General features: G+C 41.4%; 2 protein-coding genes across 8 annotated transcripts in view; both read left to right on the top strand.

Moving 5' to 3' along the window:
* The window catches only part of ADGRG7 (adhesion G protein-coupled receptor G7), a gene marked incomplete at both ends in the record, with an annotated part of 28,952 nt that extends 26,312 nt beyond the window's left edge, over positions 1-2,640 (top strand). Inside the window, one exon of the mRNA XM_082336582.1 lies at positions 2,450-2,640. Coding sequence (XP_082192708.1) covers positions 2,450-2,640 — 191 coding nt within the window. The remainder of the gene's footprint in view (positions 1-2,449) is intronic.
* On the top strand, positions 2,596-26,823 carry TFG (trafficking from ER to golgi regulator). Of its 7 annotated transcripts, XM_082332113.1 has the most exons (11): positions 2,802-2,925; positions 4,805-4,908; positions 5,799-5,914; positions 8,013-8,221; positions 13,833-13,916; positions 14,824-14,970; positions 16,486-16,653; positions 19,021-19,161; positions 23,349-23,438; positions 25,931-26,303; positions 26,742-26,823. In XM_082332113.1, coding segments are annotated over exons 3-11 (1,221 nt in total). In that variant the 5' UTR covers positions 2,802-2,925; positions 4,805-4,908; positions 5,799-5,912; the 3' UTR covers positions 26,749-26,823. The 7 variants fall into 7 exon arrangements, with proteins under 7 accessions (XP_082188238.1, XP_082188242.1, XP_082188241.1 ...); XM_082332112.1 differs by lacking the exons at positions 2,802-2,925; positions 4,805-4,908 and adding an exon at positions 2,596-2,670; XM_082332116.1 differs by lacking the exon at positions 4,805-4,908 and having other exon boundaries at positions 2,792-2,925; positions 5,799-5,902.

Below are 26,823 nucleotides of genomic sequence, written 5' to 3'. Positions count from 1 at the left end.
GGGAGAAGAGTTTCTGGCTGTTGAAGTGAGGAGTAAGGGAAGAGAAGAATACCTCGACGGAAAGAAGCGCATGGCAGCTTGAGCACCACCGGTGTGTGAAGTGCAAGCAGCTCTTCCTACTTGGTGACTGAGCAAAGCTGTAAGGTCCACTGTAGTGGGTTCTTGTCTGAGGAATGGGAGCGGTTATACTGACTCATCCCATTCTCTCCCGTCTGAGAAAAAAGCCCGAGAAATTTAGACAGGTAATTTTTAAAAATCTTATTTCTTTATTTTGTTCTCTGAACAAATACATTTGTAACTTTTGCCATCTCTGGTTTGAATAAAATAGGAACACCATGTTGAATTTTAAATAATCTGGTTTAAGAAAAGTTATCAGAGTTACCTCCCTCTCTTGTTTTTTCTGAAAATGAATGCGGTGTGTTTTGAAAACTTCCAAGCTGCTCCAAATAAGGTCATGGGCATTATCAAATGCGATGGCTGAACATGCAGGGATAGCACCTCTGAGTACACTGGGCATCGTACATGAGACTTTCTGAACGTTTTCATAGAAGTGTTTCAGTGGTCCTGAGAAGTTCTCCGTGCCTTAGAAATCCGTGCTTTCTCTATGAAGCAGAAAATAAATGTTCTTTCGCATTGATAAGCCTCCAAACAGAGCAGTCATATCAGATACAAAGCTGAAGTTCATCACCACTGCTCCAGAAAAGGCAGAGAAGGTCATTAAATGTCATCTAGGAACAGTAATTCATACTATTTTTTTTGGACTGGAAGTTTATGTTTCGATGTGTATCCAGTTTTTTTATTTGTAAATCAAATGTATAATACCTGCCTTTGTCAATTCCTCCAATTTCATTGAAGAAAGAGTGTTTTAGAAATTATAGTGTGGTTTAGGAAGGATAATATTTGATCATGCTGTAAAACACAGCTAGACACTGTGAGGATGGCTCCTTGAATGACTGATAATATTTTCTAGTCTTTGATATTTTTCCCCACAAACAAAAATATTCTCTAAAGCACATCCCATTTCATTTTGAACACAGGTATTTTAAAAAACTAATAAATATATTGTCTCCATATAATACCAAAAACCAAGCAAAAAACCCAAGAAGATCCTGAAGTCCTGAATTGGAAAAGTGTTGACTTTTTACTAATTAAATTAAACATCCTGTATCTAGGTATTTCAGACGTTAATAAAATGCTGTTATAGCCAACACTGAGTATGTCTCACCTAACATAAAATGTTTCCAGCATTAAAAAAAACCAGAAAATTATACATTCTACGGCCTTTTTTTTTTTTTTTTTCATCCAGGGAATCCTAATTTCATAAATGGAAGAAAAAAAAAAGGAACTTCCTGAAAGGAGGTTGTAGCGAGGTGGGGGTCGGTCTCTTCTCCCAAGTAACAAGCGATAGGACGAGAAGAAATGGCCTCAGGTTGCACCAGGGGAGGTTTAGGTTGGATATTAGGAAAAATTTCTTCACCGAAAGGGCAGTCAGGCGCTGGCACAGGCTGCCCAGGGAAGTGGTGGAGTCCCCGTCCCTGGAGGTATTTAAAAGGCGGGTAGATGTGGTGCTTAGGGACATGGCGTAGTGGTGGACTTGGCAGTGCTGGGTTAACAGTTGGACTTGATGATCTTAAAGGTCTTTTCCAACCTAAATGGTTCTACGATTCTATGATTCTAAAGCAAATCAGAATCTGCAAAATCTTTTTCAGGTTATATGCTTAATTATTACAGGAACAATAGTTCAGCTCTTATCTACACGTGGAATATATTGATCTTAATAATGTAGTGAACTTTGGTATTCTTTGTGATACGTGGGCTTTAAGTATCACGAAGTTTCTTCTTGTTAACACTTTAGAAACACTGCTTTGATAAAGTAATGGAGAAGGACTGAATCATCAGTACAAAGGTATGAAACATGAGCAGCAGAGAGTGCAATGAATGGAAAAGTCCTATTTTCCAGATCTCTTTCCTATATTTTTGAAAGCAAAGAGACGATTTTTTTTTTTCATTGAAAATGCCCAAATTATTTCTAAATATTTTCTAGTACTTATCAAAGAAGCCTGCTGAACCACGACCTTCCATCTCCTTGAAATATTTAGAATTGATAACATGTATCATATTCAGCTTTTTTCACCTCCCTTTCAGTGTGAATAACACCTGCTTATTGCTAGTTGGACTTGTTATTACATTCCTCTAAGCAGAAACAAAGCTCTAAGCAAAGACAAATACTACAAAAAACAAACTCCTATGATTTTTTTCTTGTCTCAGCAGAAATTGCCATTTGGAAGCCTTGCTTTTCAAGACACTGAAGAAAAAGGTGTCTTTTCAGAGGCATCTCTGACTGCAGGGAATAAGTAACTACAGCTGCGCTTCAGCTAGCTCTGCGTAGGCACTCCTGTCATGCGTACGAGCAGGTGTAGCTTCACTTATAAGTGATTTTTCACCCCAGCACCGCCGGCATACGAGGGTCAAGGCTTGCGTTTCGATACAAGCCCTGTTTCGCTGCTCCAGCTCAGCCACCGGTTACCGCTGCAGCCGGAGGTGCCGCCCCCGGCTCCCCGAGGGCCGGGGCGTTACCCTCACCTCGGCGGTACGCGTCAGCCCGGTGACCGGCTCCTCTGTTCTGGGGCAAGAGTCTGAAAGGTTTTTGCGCCAAAGTCGGGCTTTTTGGTAAATACCGGCTAAAAAAAAAACACCCCGAGAGCGCCCCCCGGGGGGGGGGGCGGGGCGGAGCACGCGCGCTGCGGCGCTGGCGGCTGGAGCGCGCATGCGGGCGGCTCGCGCAGGCCCGGCAGCCGCAGCGCTCGCGCCGGCCCCTTCTCACCCTGCCACGTACGGGCGGCGGCGGCGGCGGCCCTGCCCGCGCTCGGACGGGACGGGACGGGGCGGGGGGGCCTCCACCGGCGGGACCGCGGAGAAGGCAGAGTAAGAGAGCGGGGCGGCTGGCCTCCCCCTCCCCGCGCTGTTCCCGGGGGGAGCCGTTGCCGCGTGTGTGAAGGCGGCGGGAGAGGTGGTTGCGGGCTGGGGGCGAGCTCCCCCCCCCCCCCCCCCCCTTCCCGCCCTCTCTCGGTTCCAGGGGCGACGCGGCCCCTGGAGGAGAGGCTGGGAGACCCCTTGCGTCCCCCCGGCCGCGCCTGAGGGAGGCTGAAACCGCGCCCCGGCCTCTTCGGCCTGGAGAATCGGGGGTGAGGGCTAGCAGGGGCCTCCCCTCCCTCCCTCCCTCCGCAAGGGGGGCTCCCCTGCTCACCGAGCCTCTTTCCCCTTGGGAGCTAGAGAAACCGCAGACTCCTCATTTCCCGGCGGCGGGGAACGGCTATGATTTCTGCTCCCCTTTGGGTCGGGCCTGCCCTTATCGGAGCTGGAGAGAAACGAAAAGAGCTCTGCTCCTTTCTGCTCCCCCCCCCTCAGCCCCCAGCTATCCCGGGAAAACTCTCATGGCTCCGTCGAGTGGGGCTTGGGCGGCAGTGCTGCTTGGCCCTGCTTCTCTGTGCTTCACCCTGTTGTTCCTTCTCCCTGTTTTGACAGAGGAAAAAGTGAAGCAGGAATGCCCGTTCTTCCCTTGCTTAGGGAAGGCTGGTTCTCTCTGCTGCAACGCAAAAAAGGGTAGTGAAATCCAGCACGGTTATGACATCATGGCTGAAGAAGGGATCCTGAAGTGAATGACTTAGATTGGACAGTCACTGTCCACACGCACCATTTAGATTGGTGCGTGATGTGAATAGAAAGTGAGCCAAGAGGGAAGGGAAAAAATCTGTTCCTCCAAAATGCGTGTGGTACACCGGGAAGGTTAGAAGGATGTCAGTGCGATTCTTGTGAAAAATAGTCTGTCTTACACAGGAAGACATTAATGTGTTTTTGTTTGGTTGGTTTTTTCCCCCTCAAGAAAGTAGAGGCTGTGATTCGTTCTGTTAAAAAGCTCATTAGTGTGCATTCTGGATGTCTTCTCTGAAAAACTCTCTCAAGCGAGTCATCCATTCAGCTGTGTCACAGTGAGGGAAGAAAAGCTTGAATGCTGTGTAATTCAATAATTAGAACATTTCACGTAATTTTCTGTAACAGTTGCAAGCAGTTGCAGTGTTTAGAAATTATCTCTTAAAATCTGGACGCCTTCAAGCAGAATGGAGAAGAGTTGGACAAAAAAAGTGCATTTAAATGCTTTCCTGTTACCTTTTTGTAATCACTGATAGTCACACAGCGGATTTCTGTGAGTAGTGTTGGTAAATAAGGCATTATAGTTCTGTAAATACATTACAGTAGCTGGTTTCCTTGCACGAAGATACAAATGATGCATTCAATCTGTTGAAAGGCCACAGGAGCTCAGGTGTGTCCACCAAAATGTGAATCTTCAGGAATTACAGATGAAGTTCGATTCTTACTGTTACCAGTTTCTAAGTAACTTACATTGTAATGCTAAAGAAGCAGGCTCTGACATTTAAACAACATGAGATGGTGGCTAAATGAACTCTCTATGTTAAACCACTCTTAGATGCATTATCTGTATCCGGAATTTGTCCATTGCAGTAAATTTTACCTGGAGCTGTAGCAAGACTGGGGTGAAAGGAGCACCATCTTCATGCATTACTCAACTCATAAAGTGTGAGTGAGGATTCAGAAAAGTAGTCTCTTCCTGTTCACCCGCTTTGTCTGTCACAACAGCCTTACCCTCTCCCTGTCAGGAGGGTACAGCCCTTTTTAAAGGTGAACACTTCATACCCAGGATGAGGGGAGCAGCTGCCAGCCTGTGAGAACCAAAGAGGGGCTTTGTCCGTTCTCTGGGGTTTGCTTGCTCTCTGCTTCCATCCAGTATGTCTCGTGCCTGTCTGTTCCAGTTTACTTCCAGTGAGTTGAAAGAGGAGAGCTGGGAAGCCCAGTTTCATGTGGATCAGAGGAATCTACTTTTTCTCTCTGGTTAGCAGCGAATCATCTAAAAATCAAATTATGGATGTTTGAGATTAACCATGTGTGCGAGAGAAACAAGGAGAAGTGTGCCGAGTAGGGTATGCCTGTCGGGTGGGAGGGAGGAGCACAGTTATGTTCTCTGTTGGACTGGTCTGTATACTAAGTCATTGTCTTGTAGCTCTGGGTATTAAGCGCTTGTGCAATAAACAGGTGGACTGCGTAAAGTTCACGCAGCTCGTCACATAGGCTTTTCGGCAGAAAAAGCACAATCTTAAGCTGAATTGAGGGCAGGTCGTATTTTTAAGTGGTTGTACATTTCTGACTGCATTTCCTTCTTGCCCAGTTTGGTGGCTCGTCCTGTGGGAAAGGGGCATTACTACTCCTTTCCTCTTGGTAGTCTGTCCTAATGCTGTGCAGTCTGTCCTTGAAGACGCACTGCTTAATGCCACAGAGGCTTTGGCCTTAAGCTAAGAAATGGACTTCTAGGTTTTTGTACTACTAAATCAATCAAAGTTTATTTTCTTTAACTTAACCTGGGATTTTAAGATGGAGGCCATACAAATGAATATTTTTGAGACTGTTGGGGAAGATCACTGTCCTGGAAAGGAACACATTACTGTTGGGAATTCCTACATGCAGTTAGAAAATTTAGAAAAAATAAACTTCTATTATGAAATTAAAACTCTTTTTCAAGATCTGTTTTAGTTGAACTTCAAACTCTACAATACTCAAAAGTGTAAATCTGATTGTTACATTATGGATAAAAGAGTGACTTTTTCTGGTTGGGTATATTTGTTAGGATGTTCTAAAGTGAAAAATGGATGTGAAGTGTATAATTCTAAGGAAGTGTGACTGTAAATAAATATTTCTTTTTTTTTTTTTTTTTTTTTCTGATGCAGCTTCCTGTTTCTGGCACTGATAGTGCATGGCGACTTATCCTAACTCTGTCCTGAAGTGAGGTGGGAAATCTGTCCAATAATCCAGCATCAGTAAGACAGACAAGGTAGTGATAAATGTATGTTTTTGGAAAGGAGGTGAAAGAAAACCTGTGGATGGATGCTGTTTTATTTTTTTAATACTTTAAATTAAAATAAACCCAAACAAACAACTTCTGCAAAACGCTGTGCTTTTATGACCAACTTAGTGTTAATTAGACTAAGTTGATGTGCCTGCAGTCAAGGCTTCTGTGTTGCAAAATATGAATAATGCATTAGCGAGCATTAACGATATTGTAGACTTCACTGTTTCATCATAGTGTCTCAGCAGCAACCTGGCTGTGTTAATTGCAGGTCCCTTTTCTCTGTAATTAGACTGTATCCGCCTACCTCCTGTTATGTCTGATTGGGAGAATGAGTTTTGTTCAATAGTTGCTTGTCTCTTTCTTTGGATATCATTGGGCTAAACAAAGGGATTTGCATGAAATGTTTGCTTTATATGAAGTTAATTACCAAAAAACCCCCAGAAACCGAATTGCAATCTAGAGATAGCATCGTACTACATCTTCTTAATGCAAAACATTGCCATTGAAACAGTAGAGTTAAATATATATAGGTGCATCAAGGTATGATGTATTAAAGGCTTTAGCTGAGTGTCTTGTTTCTCTGGTAGGAGAAAAGTAATTTTCAATGCAGTACTTTAAAAATAGACTGAGCAAAGCAAAAGTCAGTTTTCTCATAAAGCACCGTGTTATGACATCCTTAAAGGTAAGGGAGAAATACCTGCACGTCTCTACGAAGAATTCTTTTTGCACAAGAGAACAAACAGCATGCTTGCCTGCATGTGGCTTTGGAAAGGTCAATTTTGACGTGTAGGGCTGCCTACTTTTAAGATCTCCGGTATTTGTACTTCAGATGTTAAGATAACTGCGTCTTTAATTGCTCCTCATTCCAGATCTATTGTTTTGGCCCTGTCCAAAACAGTGAAGAAAGAAGGGGACGCTTGACTAGCTATCTAGATTTTTTTTTTTACCGTTCCTCTGCTCCCTAGCTTCTCTGTAGTTTCTGTTTTTCTTTTAAACATAAGGCCTTTGCGTTTTTTTAACAAGAGAGATACCTCATACAAGGTGGTAATTTTTAAATTGTCTTATATAAAGTGTTAAAGATAGAACTCTGAAGTATATGCTGGGTTTTGCTTGGACACAAGATGGCTTTGTTGCACTTCCTTTTAAGTTGGAGCGGTTGTCCACCTCTGTTAAACCACAGAGAGTAATCAACTCTTCTGACCATGTATACCGCGTAACAAACTTGTGGCTCTGAGCCTAATGTGTAGCTAATGTGTGGTCTATTGAGCAGCTTTTAAAAATGTAAAATCTTAGTTAAAACATCTTGGTCAAAATTTCAAAAAAGGAAAAAATTTGTATCTTCCTTTCTGGAGAGGAACCCTCAATGTGTTCTGATCATGCACATAATAAAACCAATGTTTAGCTCTTCATTTACTTGTTCAGGAAATAATACATGATTCAACTTGATCCCCTTAGTAAAGCCACCTTACCACCTATAATGTTTGAAATAAGATATTTTGCTCTGGCAGTCTTTTCTTAAATGAAAAAAAAAAAAAAACCAACCAAACCCGCCCTTTGCTGGTTATCATAATTATGGGGGATGTAAAAATAATCTAATAAGGTGATAATGTAACCAATATAATGTTGTAAGGCTGACAGCTTTTGCTGCAATTTCGCGTTCCCTGAGAGATGTATACATGTATCTCAAAAGCAAATCCTAGGGAATATTAGTTCCTTTATAGCTTTTTTCCATGACAGTTTACAGCTGATATCTTACAAAAAAACCCACCCAAGTTTGAAATTTCTAAATGTCACACATATTTAAAAGCTGTCTGACTTTTAAAAAAAATTACTTTTACATTCTGAGCACTGGTAACTGGGATAACTGTTAATTTGAAGTGTTGGTTCTTTGCCCATAGCTCAGTTAATGTATCGTACACTTCATTGTTTGAGAAATTAGTGCATCATAGAATGTGTCCGAGAGAGGTTCTCTGGAGAGCTTCCTAAAGTAATGCTTTCCAAAGATGGAAAGCTTCAGAACTGACATCAGATACATTTAAATGACTTAACAGTTCAGTTTTCTAAAATGTTTTTAATGTTTTGTTGTTAACAGGTCTGCAGGCAATAAGGAATCCACCATGAATGGGCAGCTGGACTTAAGTGGGAAGCTGATCATCAAAGCTCAGCTTGGGGAAGATATTAGGAGAATTCCTATTCATAATGAAGATATCACCTATGATGAATTGGTGCTAATGATGCAAAGAGTTTTTAGAGGAAAACTTCTGAGCAATGATGAAGTCACAATCAAATATAAAGATGAAGGTAAGGTTTAATTACTACTGATGAGGTTTAATTACTACTGGTGCTCTGGTATGATTTATCTATGAACAGAAACTCTGGAATTCACCTCTTCAGAATTGTCCAAATTCATTGGCAAATGCAAGTGATTTCTTGTGAAATCCTTTGGATCAGACAGTAGAAGCTGTATCTCTTGTGGTTGTGCTGTCTTAACGTAGTATTTCCTCCAGTTTTTCTGAAATATCAGCTATCTGAAAGTTATTTTTTTTGCTGTTGCAGGAAGCTGATGCTATTGCAGGTTTCTCTTCTGTCCACTCATTTAACCGTTTTTTCGGCGATAAAGTGGTTTTGAATAGTGAGGAGTGAATAAACATGAATGACAACGCAAGCCCTTATAAGACTTTGAACACTTGATTTATGTAGTAGCAATTAATGATTACGTTTTCCTCCATCAGTGAAGATTAGAAGAAACTTTTAATTTAACCTGACATATTTATTAAAAGTAATCTTTCTCCTGTGTGACTGTTTGAATCTGTTGGACATTGGTTGTTTCAAAGAAAATCTCCATCATTAGTGCTAAACAAATGCAACCTTAAGAAAGAAGGGCTTTGACAGAAGGAAAAGGGCCTTGTTTGAGATGCGTAGAAAGAGAGTTGTGGTTCTGAGGGTTTTTCCTCTTCGAATGTCAGTGTGGGGCATGGAATAAGTTACTCAGTTTGGGACAGAGGGGTGGTATTCATAAAATGAAACTCAGAATGAAGTGATAAAATCCAAAGTCTCTTAGTCAGATCAAAGACTGTGTGATAATTATGCTGGTGTTCAGTAAAAGAGCTACGTTACTGAAGCATTCAGGTTCATTTTTCTTAATAGCACTAGGAAACTTTAGCACTGTCTGTGGTACCTAAAATGTCAAATAACTTTTGTTCGTACATCTAGGAAATAAAATTTCACTTTGAATGACCCTGTGACAGTTTTTTCAGGTTCATGAAACCTTTGAGAGGCACTGCTCATCAAAATTGATATGCAATGAAGGGCTAGTGTTTTGGGTCTTGATCTCTAGTGGGAGTGAGCTCAGCGGATTTGTGGTGGTTTTGTTTTTCCTCTTTATCACAGGATCGATTTCTTTTTTTCTTTCTGGAATAAGAAAGGTGAAAGGAAATTGATGGATGCGTTTTCATTAGGTTAAAGCTTTTAGTCCCTTTTTTTGCATTCTTACTGGTTCTTTAAGTATAGTTCTCTGGTTTTGTGTATGCTTCTATCTCTGTCTTTTTTTGTAGAAGATAATGGTGTTTGATGGACACTGTAATTATGGTTTCATTCTTTGGTTGTCTTTCACAGCCTAGAGACCTCCTACTTTTGATTTTAGCTTTCTTTGTCTCAGAATGTGCTAATTCTCCACTGTGACGTGGGATTTCAGTATACGTTATCGTAGCTGATCATCACTACTAAGACTGTTTAAACGTTGTTAATATCAGAGGAAGTTGCAAGTGATTAAGGAAAAAGTTAACAGAACTAGGCTTGATTTTGATTGTCGTATGAGGACCGTGGTATTCTTGACTTTGCTTCACCTAAGCTAAGATTCTTCTTTAAAACTAATTCAGTCATTAGAAGCATTGGAATATATACATTCTAGCTATTTCTGTTTTGTTATTTATCGCTCCAGACCTGGAGGAACGCTTGTCTTCATCTGTTATGAGGAGATATCTTAAGTTGGTCTAAGGATTTCCACTGCTTCTGCAACCTTGATCTGTGTCTTCTCAGAATTAATGTGCACACTCTTTGAGCATTCAGAAGAATGCTTTATCTACCCCTCCTGGCTTTGTTTCTTGTTGCTGTAACATGTGAAGCTAGTGATCTTCAGGCCTGCATACGTGATTTTCTACTTAAAATTTCTGTAAAATACCATGGCTTTGTATCTTTGTCAAACTGTCATGATCCTGGAATCTAACACATTTTGTTTTTTTCAAACCTGTGTGCTTAATTGGAGAGGCAAGGAAACTTTAAATCCCAGTCTTTCTGTCTCTGGATTTGTGGACTAAGATATTCAGAAGCATATTCCTAAGTTATGTTTAGGTTATGTGATGCTTTTATTAATTACCAGGGGAAGGAAGTTTCAGTTTGATTACTGCCTTGTGGAGGTAGGTTTTATATTCAAGCTGGGCATCTTTCAAACTTCTGAACTAAGGAAATTGCTCTGCTAGGTGTGAAATCATTTTCATGTCCTGCATAAGGTTCTTGAATATGTAGTAAAACTCGATGTCTGCAAAAAAAACCCCAAGCAAACCAATGAGGACTGCCAGCAGTGAATTTATATGAACCAAAGAGTAGAATTGCATCTTAAGCACACCATGTTGTTGAGTTACATGTGCTAAAGCCCCTAGGGAGCCAATAATAGAAACATTACTTTTTTTTTTTTTTTTTAAAGTTAGGCGTGAATTTAAAACTAGAGTGCCTAATATGAGATTGGCCTTTTTGTTCTTGTGTTCATTACCTTGCAGTAGAAGTTGATGTCTTTGTGTCAGAGCCAATAATGAGTTATTAACTCATACTGCATGTAATCAAGGCGGTGTGCTAGTCAGTAATGTCTCTACCTTTGGTAGATTTACCAAAGTGAAGGAAGTTTTTGAATTTTTTTTTTTTTTTCGAAAATGGAATAGAGAAAAAAAAAAAAAAAGATAAGGGTAGATAAAGCTGGTAGATGAGGAAGCATAGCTGGCAGGGCCAAGGATAATGAGGATGATTTCTAATGTATTAAACATTTCTAATTTCTTCTAATGTCATAAAAATTGGAATGCGTCATGACGATGCAGAATTAATGCTAAAATACTTTCTAGTCTATCTGTAAGTTAAGGGAGTCACTAGCTTATAATAAAGATAAAAAAAATTATAATTGGCATAGGAGGGAATATTTAGGGTACATGGGAAATTTTAGAGAGTGAAAGCTATGTCTCTTGTAAAAACGAGAAAGGTAAGTTCTTGAAATAACAAGATTAGTAGTGAAAATAAAGGAAAGTCTGTTTTACTTTCCAATAGAAAATAATTAACATTCTATATTCCTATCTATATCATGATAACAGGAATTAAGCTTCATTGACATTCCTTAAAATTAAAAGTTTATTTCATAAATCTAATATACTTAAATTGTCAGACTCTTGTATGGCTTGACATATACATATATCTTTTGAATCCTAGCATATGCTCTGCTTGGGTAATAGCTTGATGGCTGTCAATAGGAATCATAGAACTGTCTTTGTGCATCTAACTAGATTCTGTACTTGCTGCTTTTCAGCCCTTTTTTTTTTTTTTGCTAGCAATTTAAAATAGAAACTTTAACCATTGTTCTTAATGCATTCAACATAAATATTAAAATAGGTAAGGGAGAATGAGATGGAATGATCTGGATTCTTTTGGGTGACATTAATCCATGTACACTGTGTGCATTACTACCCATTTTCATTTGGCTGTGCAGGATAAACTGTTTAGAATGTGCACCTTTGTTCAGGCGGTGAATCTGAACATTGACTGGTGTGGCAGAAAAGCATTGTAAGATGGTCTGCCAGTGTTGTGCATTAAGTAATTATCATTTATTGTCTTACCAGGAGAATACGGAATACAAGCACTTTGTGTTAAGACACCAGTGGATTTTGGTATCAGCATTTAGGAAAGGTTACTGAAAAGCTGGAGGAAGTGTTTGAGTTGGAGGGACCCCCGCCCCCCCCGCCCTCACTTTACTGCCAAAGAGAAAGGACTGTTTGACTTTCATGAAGTTACTTGTTTGGGCTCTGGTTGTATGTGTCTTGTTACGGATCATAATGGCAAACAGGGATACTATTACCCTCCCCTTCCTGGCACGGGTGAGGCCCCACCGGGAAGTCTGTGCTCAGTTTTACCCCCTGCACCCCAGGCTAAAAAGACTTGGAGAAACTGGAGGGGGTCCGGCAGGATGCAGTGAGGATGGTGAGGGGCCGAGGGCAGGTGGCCCAGCGGGGGCATTTGAGGGAGCTGGGCTTGTTCAGTGTGGTGCAGAGGAGGCTGAGGGCAGAGCTAATAGCAGCCTCCAGCTAACTGAGTGGGAGCACCAGATGGCAGCAGTCATAAATTGCAGCTTGAGAGGTTGAGCATGAGTTTTGGCCAGAAGGATCACTGGCGCAGGTTGCCTAGTGGGGTTTTGGAACCTCTGTTCTTGGAAACTTTCCAGTCTCTGCTCAGTGAATCCGTGACTGATACTGCTGTCGACCAATGTTTTTTGAGATTGTGGAAGTGTAAACAGAACATAGGATACAAAAAAATCTTTGGAGACAACAATTATTCTTTCAGGAAAACTTGAAAACTTTCATATGTCATCAGCTTGTTAGTATTTGTAAGATTTCTTGTTTACTGTGTTAGAAGGCAACTTCTTTGAAGACTGGCAGGCGTTGTTAGGTGTTGTTAACGGTGCTATACTAAGAAAACCTTCCATTGCAAAGGCGTTACTTGCAGTCAGGTATGACAAAATTAGACTATGTAGTTCTTCAAATTTTGAGCTTTTTTCAACTTGCCATCATGTGCTTTATGACTATTCCTACTGCGGCATTCATTTATTTGAAAATTTTAACCATAACTTTTATACAGTTGGAACTCTGTGATCAACGCATAAGGAATAGCTCAGAACTTTTAGGTGGTAATCTGTAATTAAAACCATGTTTCTGTGTCTGTCCACAGAGCCTCCTTGTAACTGTTTTAGGGAGGAACATAGGTAGCCTGGAGTCAGCTTTGTTCCAAGCTGTACACCATTTGTCTAATACTGTTGCTTCTGAAGGTGAAGCTTCACTGGATAGCGTCTCATCTCAGTTCCCAGTCCGGGAACTGTTCCGGAAGGAAGTGGTCCTGCTATCCCTTCTCTTTCCCTCTGCCAGTACGCACGTCTTCCTAATAATGCGTTCCCACTCTTTCCTTTGCGCTGGCTAATTTGTGTTCATTTAATCTATTAATAATCTGTTGAATATGTTAAAACAACAGAAAATCGGTCCTGTCAGAGAGAATAGTCTTGGTTTATCTGTGATGTTGTTGAGTAAGCAAAGATGTTCATGTGGATTGTCTTGACTCAGGTTAAAAATTGTGAGAGACCAGACTTGATGGGAACTTGGTGTCTCTTTTGGGTATTAGTAGGGTTACAGGTGTTCAGTGCTTTATGTATAGCACTTTTTATCTTCAGAATAAAGGATCCCATACAGTTCTAATATAGTTTCTGTGACTGAAGGCAATGTGGAAATTCGTTAGGATGCATCGGGATGGGAGTTCCTCTGAACTCCGATGCACAAAAATAAATGGCTAAGAGTTGAGACTTCATGTCAGTTTCCTGGTTTGAGAGAAAAGTTCTCTTCTGAATACTTTGACATCTTCATCTCTTCGTTCCTATTTGTGTGTTAAGGCTGATAGATATTTTTACTATTGATTTTCACACAGGAACTTTATTATCATTCCCTCATTGAAAATCAGTCTTGCATCTCAGTGTTCTGAGTATAATCTGGGAAAGTGTTCTAGTCACTTAAGATTTTCCCTTGTTAGCGTGCGTGCAAGTAACACTTCTGCCCTAGTGTGAAGTTCAGTAGTTAATGGCTTTGCTTCTAAGGTAACTTTTTCATGTTCTTTTCAGATGGAGATCTTATAACAATTTTTGATAGCTCGGATCTTTCCTTTGCAATTCAATGCAGTAGGATACTTAAGCTGACATTGTTTGGTAAGTATAGAAGATTGTTTGTCTCTTTCTTTTTTTTTTTTTTTTCATGTTTATTAAAATTCAGGCAGTGGGCTTCACTGGAAGGTACTAAAAACTTTGTCACCTCAGAAGAAAGAAATCAGTACCTTAAAAATACTGGATTAATATATGATATGTATTTTCTCTCTTGATGTTTCATGGGACATCTGAACTTACAGAAACTGAAACTGTTCTTTTTTATAGGATTGCTTAAAGTATTTGGTTTACATATATATGTGGTCAATGTTTTTTTTTCTTACTGTTATTTTCCACGTTATCTTCCCCTCTCTAGCATTTGTGGGGTTTTCTTCACAGGTGCGTGAGAAATGGAAGATGATGATTATCTTGCAGTGTTACTAGTATACTGCTAAAAACTGACAGTAATTGGTTAAAGTTGAATACATTTTAACATTTATTCTTTGGCCTTTGTGTCATAGTTCTTTATTTTCAAGCTGCTATTGGTAAATTAGCATGTAGTTCCAAGGAACAGCAAGCAGCCTTTAACTTGGACACTGACCTTATTCATGAATTGCAGCAGTGTTGAGTATGCTGCATTAGTTCTAAAGGGACAGCTTTCCACAACCAAGTACAATATTTGAATTGTTCAGGGTATACTCAGGGAAATGAGTAAACCGTGCAGCAACTTACTGCAGACTTTACTCTGCAGTTCCAGTACTGTGGATTATGCTGAAATGAGGTTGTATTAAAGGAACAGTAAGCTCTAGAATGAGTTCAGTCTGTGTTGACTAAACTTTGTCATTTTAAACTCCCCAGAGGATGACGATGCTACGAGCAAGTAAAAGTTGGGAATCTTTTTTCTTTTTTTTTTTTTTTTTTTCTTTTCAAAATGTTACTACGGTCTTAAATTTATCCAATTGCTCTTTTGCAGTGAATGGACAACCAAGACCCCTAGAATCTAATCAGGTGAAATACCTGCGTCGAGAGCTGATAGAACTTCGCAATAAAGTCAATCGTTTACTGGACTGTTTAGAACCACCAGCTGAACCAGGGCTTTCCACTAATCTGCCCGAAAGCGGTAGGCAGCCTGGCAAAGAATTGTTTGGTTTGATTTGCAGAGTTGTGTGCTGTTTAACAAAGTGAAAAATGCAGGCTTGAATACTGGTTGTCATCATTCTTCATTGTTGCTTGATTGTTCAGAACTTAATTTTTAATGCTTCACTTATTTCAGAGGCAGAAATTTTATTCATGTTATCTGGAATAAAGCGGTCAGTTAACTTAGGAATAGAACTTCAAAGTCTCAAGTTTTTGTTGCAATGTATGAAAACACTGTAACTAACACTTGTGAGCCCTGACACCGTTTTGAGAGGGCTTTGAGCTGAATTAATAGTTTGTTGTTGCTGAAGAGTTCTTGCTCCCAGCTGAGCACTCCCACTGCTTACTTTGGGCTAGCTCTGGTGCTTATCTTGTCATGTTGCTAAGCAAGTTTGATTCACTGAAACCGTAAAAAGCAAATTCAGCAAAAATTATATCCACTTTTTTTGCCAGGTTAGGAAATTGAATCCACACATTTTGAGTTCAGACCAGCATCAGAGCTGTCTCGGGGTAAGCAGCACAAGGGTGCAGGTAGGGGTGGGAAAGGATTATCGCGGGAGGCCAAAACGGGGAATGAAGTCTTACTCTACCAGTTTTGAGGCATTGCTCTCCTAGCTTAGGGCTGTTGTACTGTAAAAACGACACCTCTGTGCACTTAACTACAGATTTTGGGTAAGCTGGACACGGAAAATAATGACACGAAGTCATGGAGTACAGCGTTTTGAGTGAAGAGGTGAACAAAGAACGCCAGCCTTTCTTTTAGGAAACGCTGCTTTTGTGTTTTACACTTTGAAGCTTTATTGGTTTTATCGTTTAAAAAATCCCAGACCCTGTTCCTACAATATAAGCAATTACTAATTTCAGTGGAATACCATGGATTCTGGTTATAAACCATTTGGAAGGAGACTGGGGTAATGATCTTAGAGCGTAAACAAAACTAGCCAGTCTAAACCTTATCTGCACTAGTTTGTTTTTAAGAGAAAATGTAGCACTCTACTAGGTTAAGGGGGTTTCTGAGAGAGTCAGTGTTACTTGTATAGCTGCCAAGAGATGACCTTCAGCTGTCAGCTGAGGAAGAATTCGGGGAGAAGGGGATAGAACAAAACAAAAACTGCAGTTGATAAAACACTGTAATAAACTAGAACCTATCCTGTAAGTTAATTTTGAATTCTCTATAGGCAAGTGATACCAGAACAATTTGTTGAAGCAGGAGCCTTGTACCTTTGGATTTAAGACATTTTAAGTGATACATGATACTGATACTCCACCGTGTCAGGGTATCTTTAAGTAACTGTGCAATGAAACCCAAGCTTTGTGATTCATCATGGTTTCAGATACATCACTGATTCATCGCTGTTATCCTAACATAAGCATTTCAACAGTTAAAACATTAAAAACACCCCACAACTATGCAATTTTAAAGTTGCTGTAGTACAATATGTATGTATGACGGTGTTTCAGGTCTCAAGAATTAATAACTGGGCATTTTGTTTTGTAGATGCTGTAGATGGTAGGGAAGAAAAGCCTGCTGCTGCTGACTCTAACGTTAAGCCATCTACTCAAGTTATAGCAGCAAGCATGTCTGCATTTGATCCGCTGAAGAACCAGGATGAAATCAGCAAGAATGTCATGTCAGCGTTTGGCTTGACAGATGAGCAGGTGTCAGGTAAGATTACATCTTATGAAAAGGAAAGCAAAACCTGTTCATAATCAGTGACACAAATCAAGATTTGTAACAGAGCATTTGTGTTTTGGATGTATTAAGCTGTGTTCTGTATTCACTGTTTTCACAATTCTAAAACTCGGTATGTTAAGGTGGTGTAACTGTGTGTGTTAGCTTTTGTATACAAAATGTTGAAATGTTGCTGTTGATTTTAGCATTGTGTTTTAGCTTAGAGTAGAAAATGGCTTAAAATTTTTTATTTTAATTATTTAAAGCTATTGTGTAGAGTAAATTCATTGGTGTCTGCCAGTGATAGAAAAACAGTATCCACTGCGCTGCCTTAGGGTTTGATCTTGCAGTTCATGTTCTTGGCTTGTGCTTCTGCTGTTTGGGCCAGTCAGAATGTTTTGTACGACCCTGCCTTTTCTCTGTTTCATTTCTAAAGTAAATAGTGTCACCTTCCTTACTGTTAACAGAAAGGAGTAACATACTTGCCTGAATTATGTTTATTCTTGAAGAGCTGCATGGCTGTTGGCCCTACCTAGTAGTAGAATGCTAAACGTATAAAAACTGATGATACTAAACTGAACACAGTCAACTGAAGATAGGATAACTGAAATTAGAAAAGCAATGTAGAATGTAATGGGGAGCGTGATGCAGAATATAGAGAAGTGATTTTGCACAGAGTCTGCGTGGGTCTGGTAAGGTTTAATGTAGCATTGAAACCTGAAAATAAAACTGCTGTTAGCTAACAGGATTTGCTGTGTACTCTCAACTTCAGAGCAAGTAAATTTTGCATGGTGTGTGAAGTAATGAATGATACAGAGGGGCAAACGAATAGCAACTGGAGCTTGCTTCTGCAGTACGGCTGCCTTGGCAAAAGCGTGGAGTGCTAGGAACAGATCTGCCCTGCCTGATGGCGACTGTGCAGGGTCCAAAGTCGTACCCGCAGACAGGGCGGCTGTCTTCAGACTGGGGTACTGCTCTGTGGATCAGGCCTGTTGAGCCATCTCCTCCTCCATGGCACGTTTTGGGTATTGTCACAGCATCGTTGCTTCACAAACCTGATAAAGGTTTGATGGTACTTGAAAACTTACAACGGGCTACCTCTGAACGATGAAGTGAGAGAGTAGAATATGAAGTACAACTAGCGGAAAATTGGAGCTAACTTTTGAAGGAGTGGTTTTGTCTTTTGTTACAAAGCCTCGGTGTCAGTTAATGCTTTGATCATAGCATCAGTCATACTTCAATGTTTACGTGTCTCCATAATTCTTCTGATAAAGTGAACTGACCTGACCATGCTTTGAAGTACAAAGAACTTCAGAGAACCATTTAAGCAGGATACAAGAAATCCCATTTCTGAAGGTATAATCCTGCAGTTATGCATATAAAGGCAAAGCCAGAAGTAGGGAAATTGGATTCATTTTCCCCCTAATAAGGGTAACATGAAAACACAATTAAGGGCTTGTTGGATGCTTATTTATATTGTGTAAATGTAACTTTCTTAAAATTGAAAGTGAATTTGCAGCAATTCCAATACTGATGCTTAACTTTAAGTATGCATTTGAAAGTAGTGTCTCATAGGTGGCATTCATATAACTAAGACCGGGAAAGATCCAGATTTGAGCTCCCGTGTTTCTAACAAAATATTTTGCATTTAATTGTGTTATATTACACCCGTTCACATGCGTATTTCAGAACTTCTCACTAAGGTAGAGAAAATCTGAATTCTCTGTTTCCATGCTTTCTTTGGGTGCTAGCTGGAATATTTTCAGAATTATCAAAGCAGACAATTGCTTTTAGACTGAAGCCTGCCGTATCCTGTCTGGGAGTGTGAATTTAATACCTTCCTTGGAGGTTTTCTGTTCATGTGCTGTATGACGGTTGGTAAAACACTTTGTTGCCTGGGACCATGTGGGCCACAGTAAAACACTGGTGCATTTGAACAGTTTCACGCAGCCTTGCACTGTTGCTCCAGGTGAGAGAAAATAGGTGCGTAGGGGCATATTCTGTCCACACGTAGCGAGGCTGCAGTGTGCGTGTGCAAGGTTAATGCTTGAAGCTGTGGAAAACCCGTGTTGTCACGCAGGGTTTTGTCCCACAAACGAGTCAGGTTCCTCGGGAGGGTGAAATTTGAGTGACCTAGAGACAGGTGGAAAATTCCCCCCCAAAATATTTTTAAAGGAGAGTTTTGATGTGCAAATGTAGTGAGTTTTAGCTTGGGTGTGACGCTCTCAGATGTAGATCTATGGAAAACTGGTAAAAATGTTAAAAACTTTGCAAGGGAATGGTCTTGAATTAGAATTTTTTTTTTTATTATTCAAACTCTCTGTTCATTTCATGTATGGTATTTTGTTCTTACTCTGCTAGGACCACCCAGTGCCCCTGCAGAAGAGCGATCGGGAACACCGGACAGCATCGCTTCCTCCTCTTCTGCAGCCCATCCCCCTGGTGTTCAGGCACAGCAGGCACCGTACCCCGGCACGCAGCCACAGACTGGTCAGGTGGAGGGTAAGCAGCAGGTTTCTATTTAAGAGGTGAAGGATGGTGTCTGAATCTGAGTGATCAGTAGCTCTGACTTCCAGTTAGCAGACTCGAAGTCGATACCGAAGTACAGAGTCACCTGTGCCGCCAGGGAGAAAAACTTTTTTCCTCCCATGGTGTTCAACACCGAAACAGCAGGTGGAGCAGTCGCTTTCTTTAAAAGGGTCGGTGATGTAAGGTGAGGAGGACTTTCATGGTACTGCTTTCTGCGTGCGTCCGTGCTCACTTTACCGTAAGGCAGATTTATATACGCTGCACTTTAAAGCTACCTGAAGAGCTTGGTTTGTGTCATACCCTGTGTGCAGTCGGGTTAAACCGTATGACTCTCACATGCGCTGTAGGTTTCCTAGTAACCCTTGAGAGCCTCGGCTGGCTCTCCTTCAAAGCTTCAGGCCTTAACTCAGGTGTTCAGATTCCGTTGTCCTACGCTTTTTTTTGTTATTTGACTTCCAAAAATAAACCTATTCAGAGGTTTGCTACATTTGGGCATCATTTTTCTACTGATATTTCTAAGAGCACTGAGCCTTCGGACCTGCATAGTTCTGGATGAAACTGTCTGTGGAATGACTTGCGTTGGTATTTCTACCTCTGTACGGAGTACAATACAAACTTGTTTCTGTGTTAGTGTAGAAACAAGTTCCAACCCTCTGCTGCTTTCTGTACTAACATAACGCTGAGATAATGTGAGAGGCATTACTGAGGGTGATGACAGTATCCCCAGTCACTCGGCATATCTTGCCTGAAGGGCATCAGTAACAACTTGATTGAGCAGAGTATTTGAGCAACTTGTAGTTAGGCGTAATATTTAAGCCGGCACGAATGCTGTTGGTTGCAGTGGAGCTTATAAAACACTTGTTTTGCTGCTTTCAGCTTTTTTTTTTTTTTCCGTTACTTCCCTAAGAATTAGTTAAGTGATATAAATAAGACAGCAAGAGACATCTTTGTAGCTTAAAGATATAACAACTGTTTGGCATTTGATGTGTGTTGAAGTTCCTTTTGGAAAAAAAAAGTGCTTCAGGTTCCCCTGTCAGCAGCTAGAAAACTTAATATTCACAAAATGTACTCTCAGCTACTGAACTTGTATTATATGAATTTAGCCTTTTTACTTTGCTTTAGTTTTACTTTAATACAATAAGGTATGAGGTTTTAAGTGTTGATGTTAAACTAGAACAGAAACAAAAAAGTGAAACACTTTAAAAACACTAGCAGCAGTAGGTTGGAATCCTGAATGGCTCCTAACACTAGGGAAGGGAAGAAGTGCTTGTTCCAGCAAAACTCATCTTACTTAGGAAAGAAGTTGTCTAGGCTCCTAGGCTCCTGTGTCAGAGTAGATATAATGATTTTTCTAAATTCTGGTCAATGAAAGTATAGTGGTTTGTTTTGGTTTTTGTTTTTTTTTTTTTTTTTTAAATGCTGAACTGTGCTGTACCTTTGCCCAAGTCCTTTTTTTGCATGTAAAAGTACAACAGCAGTAATTATGAAGGTTTTGGTCTGTAGTTTATGCAGTTTTTATTATTGCCACTGAAAAATGTTAAGTATTGATTATATTTTCTTCACTCTATGGTGGATAAAATAGGGTAGGTCAGTTCTTGGGAAGAGATCAGAAGTCATTATTGCACTTTGTTCATCAGAAATACGAGTGGGAGCGCTTATGCTGTGCATTGTATGCATACGGCAAATAGCAGTCTCTTACCAAAGCTGGGAAACAGATGTGTCATTATCAACCTCTGAGTTTTTTTCATGAACTAAGTTGCTTTTATCCGACGTGTTCAAAGACTTCCCTTTGAAACACGGAGTAGCTTTCCTTACGTCACTGTTTGATAGCACCTCGGTCCGGCGGTCCTTTGGGGACCGGTGCAGCTGAGGTGAGAACCAGCGCAGGGCTGGGGCCCAGCCGGAGCTTTGGATACGTTTTGATGGTTGGGTTTTCAACAGGATTGGCTCAGGCAAATGGCATTGCTGGTGCAGAGCGTGTTCCTGTTAGAAATTAGTTTTAAAACCACTTTTAAAATATTAGTTCACTTCTTCAAAAACGGAAACACCCCAAGCTGTGCTTCCCTTCCACCTTCCCAGTATTTTGAGGATGTAAGTAAAATGGTGATGCCAATCATGTGTCAATCATTCTGGTATATCAGGGATTTTTTTTTTAATGGCATTCTTTGCCAATAAATGATGTTACGATGATTATAATTGGTTATTAGTTGTTGTTATTTGTGAATACCAAGTCACCTCACCGCTATGTGCCGATACTAATGAATGTGTTGCCTTCCTGGATAAAGTTTTAAGCATTTACTGGTTTGAATTAAATCAACACAACAAAGGCATTTCAGTACGGTGCTGTCTCTTGTGGCATGCCTGTGCTTTTGTACCACTAAATCCAGTCACTGAACACACACGAGAACCAACCATGTACAGCTGTGGACATTTTTTTAATCTTTGCTGAAATAGATATAAAAGTTCATTCATGTAAGCACTTCATGATCTTCTAGGGAAAAGAATGTTGTGTGAATATACCTGTTTGGTCTTTTATTCTGGATCAAGTTAAAATGGCTGTTTTGGTGCACAGGAACAATGGTAAATGCTGGCAGATCCGTGACTGCAGTAAGCACTGCTAAGTACAAAGCCAGGCACTGATGCTGTAGCTCACCTTGTTTTCAGAGTAAAAATCCAGCGAGAGGGAAAACTCTGTGTGTTTAAGGACCCATAGGATCCCTAACTGCATTCATGGCTGTAAATTAAGAATGTTTCCTTGAACGGCACTGGAACTCCTCTCTGCTCCTCCCTAACGCTTCAGCCCTGGTGAAGACAGCAAGCCGCCTCGGAAAGCTTTGGAAAAACTGCGTGCTGTTGCGTTCGTGTCCCCGTACCCGGGGTCTCCAGCAGGTGCCAGTGTGGCCTCTCTGTTAGCCTGTGGGGAATCACCCCGAGACAGGCAGCCTCCTGGGTCTTCTCCCAGAACTTCCCTAGAACAACTGAGCGTAAGAAACAGAAAACATGCCTGAGCCTCTAATTCTTAATTATCAAGCTAACAAGCAGGCTTAAATTCTCTTCAAGCCTTGCGTTTAGCACTTCATCCTACAATAATTGCATACCAAATAATATTTTGAACGACTGCACTAATATAAAATATGTTGAACACCTTAGTGTGAGTGTAAAATACCGTTGCTTTCAGCCACAAGTAACGCAGAGAAAAGAAGTAGTAAGGAGTTCTTTTAAAGCAGTGTGCACAGGGGTCTGGGAGGATTTGGAGCAGAGCTGAGCTGCTTTTGTCTTGGTGCAGTTCAGAAAATAGAGCTTACAGTACATTTATACAGTCTGCTGATCTTTGCAGAATGAATAATAGTGCAGTAACACTTTATAATAGTAAAGTTTCCATGTCTGCTCCAGTTCAGCTAAGCTTTAGTTTTGGCAGATAATTGGTGGTGTTCTTTGACTGTGCCTGTTACTAAATTGAAAACCAGCAGAAGCGTAAAGCCTAAACAGGGCTGGTAGGTTAAGTCTAAACAAATATTCTGCCTCTTCTTGCCAAGAAATTGGAAACAGTGAATTTAGGAAAAATTAGCATTGAATACCTAAGCTTAAGAATGTATGCTTTTATTTTTGCTTTAGGGTGAATACCCCTGGGTCTCTTAAGAAAACTTGGCTTACAGCAAGTGCGATACTAAGAGATGGATGACTTATCTGGAAAATGTGGTCAGAATAAATAACGTACCACTCTGCTTACAGTACTTCGATGCAGAAATGGTCTGAAAAACCTAATATAAACAGACCATCTAGGACATGTTTAACTTTTGAAGTACTTTAACTTACAGTGCAAGTTCTGGAGCAGTTATCGAGACGTTTAAAGGTTCCTGCTCTGTTACCCAGCAGCGTAGCACTAACTAAGGTGCATGGCTTCTGGCATCCTCTGAAAATGTGACAAAGCCTCGCGCACCAAATTAGTTCAGCAACTAAAATCTGTAGATGGATTTCAGTTGGTAATTAGGAGGAACACATATTCAAGTTTCGCTGTGTTCAGATTTTTTTTTAAAAAGTTTTTACGTGTTGTGAGAGGGTTTGTTTCTGTGACTTTGAACTGTTGGGATGTTGTTCCCTGTGTGTTTATAATGTAGCTAGGGTGCTGGGCTTCAACTAAATACATTTTTAATCCATAGGTCAGATGTATCAACAGTACCAACAGCCTGGTTATCCTGCTCAGCAGCCGCAGGCTCAGCCTCAGCAACAGTACGGTATGCAGTACCCAGGTAAGCAGCGCTCTCGACGGCGGTTTCGCTGTCGAACCTCTCCTTCGGTGCCCGACCCCGTGAGCTGCGGTGCCCGAGTGCCTGTGGTTCTGATGGGAACTGGCACAATTCAGAAACTAGCAGTAAGAGAACACGGTAGCTGTCTGTGTTTTTAATACATAGTTGGAGTTCTGGTATCTCAAGCCTACTTGATTGTGACCCAAAGCAGACTTTGTTATTCATCAGCAGGAATGCATTGTTAGCAAGGTAGGCAAAATGAGTCCCCTGAAGTGTGAGCAGCCTTCAGGATTAACTGCTGCAGTCTCGGGATTCTAGCAAGTGAGTGAGTGACTAAAACATCCCCATTTAGCTTCCTTAAATATCAGAGGTATATAAAGATGGCCCCTACTTCTAGAGTGATCTCCATGTGCAAAATTTAGTGGTGTGAACAGTGATCATAGTTGTCATTTAGTAAATGCTTACTATTAGAAATACTGTCATTTCAGAGAAACTTTCAAGTGATAGGGGTGTTTTGTTGTTGAGTTTGCTGATACCCCAAGTAAAGGTGGCAGTAGACTTTTAGCAGAAGAACATTTTAGTGCAGTAGTGGGTTATGCGCAGTCAAATATAAAAAGCTGGCTTTTGCGTACGCCCAAAATAAACTTGACTTTCGGTTATGTACTGCTAAAGCAGCTGGCATCTAACAATGCATGGTATGTGCTAGGAATCATAATCCAGCTAAAGTACAGGGCTGAACCTGGATCAGCAGATTCCATAACAAATTGCAAGTTGCTGAAAGCTTTTAGGGAATGATACAAAGCATTTATCGTTCCTTGTTTTAAACACACTATCGATCTTCCTTAAACGAAAGACTCCCATACCAGTAAGGGACTCAGAAGAGAGCCTGTATGGCCTTTTTTTGGTGTGCAATATATACAGCGGGAGTGCATCAGTTTTGATGTGGATGAGAACACTTGCAGAGCTTATGAAGAAATTCCATGTTTATCTTGGATAAGAAGCCTAGAAAACTTGGACCTGAAGGTTCGTGCCTGAGCCCTTGTTCCTGTGCACTGCGCGAGAGCTGGTTGATTTGGGTCTCTAAATGGCATCTGGTTCCCTGCAGATTTCTCACCCCCACATTTGTAATTAGAAGACAGCGACAGGCTTTCTCAAGTCTGATTTCAGAAGAAGTAACGAGCCTGTTGGAAGGAGGAGGGTCTATCTGACTTTCTTTAAGCCTGAAAACTGAGCAGGGGGAAAAAAAAGGAGTTTCCATCTGCTCCCTAGCCATATCCTACCATCAGCTAATCCGTTATTTTAGTGGAGAAGTTCCCCTGAAAGCTGTAGTGCCACGCGAGGTTTGCATTCTAATCCACATCATCGCCAAGTAAGAACGACACACCACCAAAACTGAGCTGGGCCTCCTCTGGTTCTCAAAACTTATTTCACGATTAACCTCATCTTTCAGAAACAGTCTTGGTTTTTTTTGGTTTTTTTTTTTTTTTTTTTGAGGACCTGGTGGCAGCAGCCTTTGAAGATCTTGACTCATGGGATTTTTTTTTTTGTGGTTCGTTTGTTTTGCTGTTGTTCCCATGCGTATTGTCTCTTTCCAAACCTGTGTCCCCCCAAGAGCAGGCGCCATCCCCACTCTTGTAGATCTGCTAGGCCACAATGTGGCTATGTACTCAGGGTAGTAAAAATGGGCCCTTCAGAGGTTTGTCTCATGAGTAAATTTTGATCCCTGTTTCAAGGTGAGTTTACTTCAGCGCATTCTTCAATCCTTACTCTCTTTCCGTTCAGGGCTGTGCACTTTTAATAATTTGTGTGTCTGGTGTTTAATGCTGACAGGATTCCAGTCACTGGAGAGGTTTCATTGCAAGTAGCTGCAGGTGTGTTTCACGATGGATAAAAGTAGCTATTTCTTTAAAAATGACACAAAGTCCTTTTATGAAGTTTTTTTCAATAAGAGAAATTCTGGTTTTATACAGAAAAATCAAGTTTGGGACATGTTTAAATGGAAGCGTTGTACTGAAGTGTTCTGTTCTGCACAACTCTCTCATCTGTAAAGAACTAAGAACACCTGTGATTTAACCACAGGGGGATGACTTATATTAAACCCTGCCCATACTTTCATGACGGTTTAGTTTTGAGTTTGTATTTGGGGGAAAAAGGTTGCAGTTTGCCTCATTTGCCAATGAAGCCGTTTTATTTTTCATGTGACATAATGGTAAAATACTAGTTGTTGGTTTTTTTTTTTTTATTTCTTGTCAGTCACGGGCAAACTAGTTTGTACTATTTTCAGTGTCGCTGTGGTGCTGGGGCAGCGCCCCAAAACCCGGGCAGCCTGCTTATGCGAAGGGCAGGAAGCCTTGCCGTTTGTTCTTGGGTTGCCTTCTCTGTGCTTATGCGTTGTTTTGTGTTTGCCACTGCCAAAAAAAAAAAAAAAAAAAAGGTATTTCTGCGGGTGCGGGTGTTCTTTGCAGCCTCTCACCCCTTGCTCTCTGCCTTCCCAGCAGGCTACAGCCAGCAGCAGCCCCCCTCGCAGCAGGGCCAGCAGTTCCCGGCCTACAGCCAGCCCCCGGCCCCGGCCGCCGCCGCCTTCCCGGGGCAGCCGCCCCAGCAGCTGCCGCCCCAGCAGCCGCCGCAGTACGGGGCGGGGGGCAGCTACCCCCCGCAGCCCTACACCACCCAGGCCTCCCAGCCCGCGCCCTACAGCGGGCCCCCCGCCTCCCAGGCGGCGGCCCCCGGCACCTACCAGCCGCGGCCCGGCTTCACCCCGCCGCCCGGCAGCACCATCACCCCCCCGCCCAGCGGGCCCAACCCCTACGCCCGCAACCGGCCGCCCTTCGGCCCCCAGGGCTACACCCAGCCGGGACCCGGCTACCGGTAAGGAACGCGGGCGACCGGTGGGTGCGGTTCCGTCCCAACAGACTCCAGGATTTTTAATTGGGATCCCAAACTGTCAGGAGGCAGAACTAGAGCTGGTGATTAAATTCTGCTGGGGGGAGGGGAACGACCAAACCAATCTTTCCTGCTTTAAATGGTATCCGCTTCCTAGTTTAATTTGGGGCCGGGTTGTTTTTGGGAAGCACTACCTAGGTGTCTGTAAAGTGATTGACATTCTAGCTTGCCTTGTCTGAAGGATCTGAAGATGCTAGTTGGAAGTTTAGCCCACTTACCAGGCTTGTTTTTACTAATACCATGATGTACTAAATTAGATTCATTCTGGAGGTAAAACTAGATATGATGTATTATAAATTGTAATGCTCACATGGAAAACTAATAAAAACCCTGAATCTATTATTTGCCTGATCTTGATTTTAGAGTTTAGGTAATGCTGACAAGAAAACTGCGTTAAGACAGACAAGCGGGCGTGCTGGGCTACAGACACGGAGGTACAGATCAG

Source organism: Platalea leucorodia (assembly GCF_965183815.1).
Source record: "Platalea leucorodia genome assembly, chromosome: 2".
Lineage (NCBI taxonomy): Eukaryota > Metazoa > Chordata > Aves > Pelecaniformes > Threskiornithidae > Platalea > Platalea leucorodia.
The sequence above is the reverse complement of the archived record's forward strand: the minus strand, read 5'-3'. Positions and strand labels throughout refer to the sequence as shown.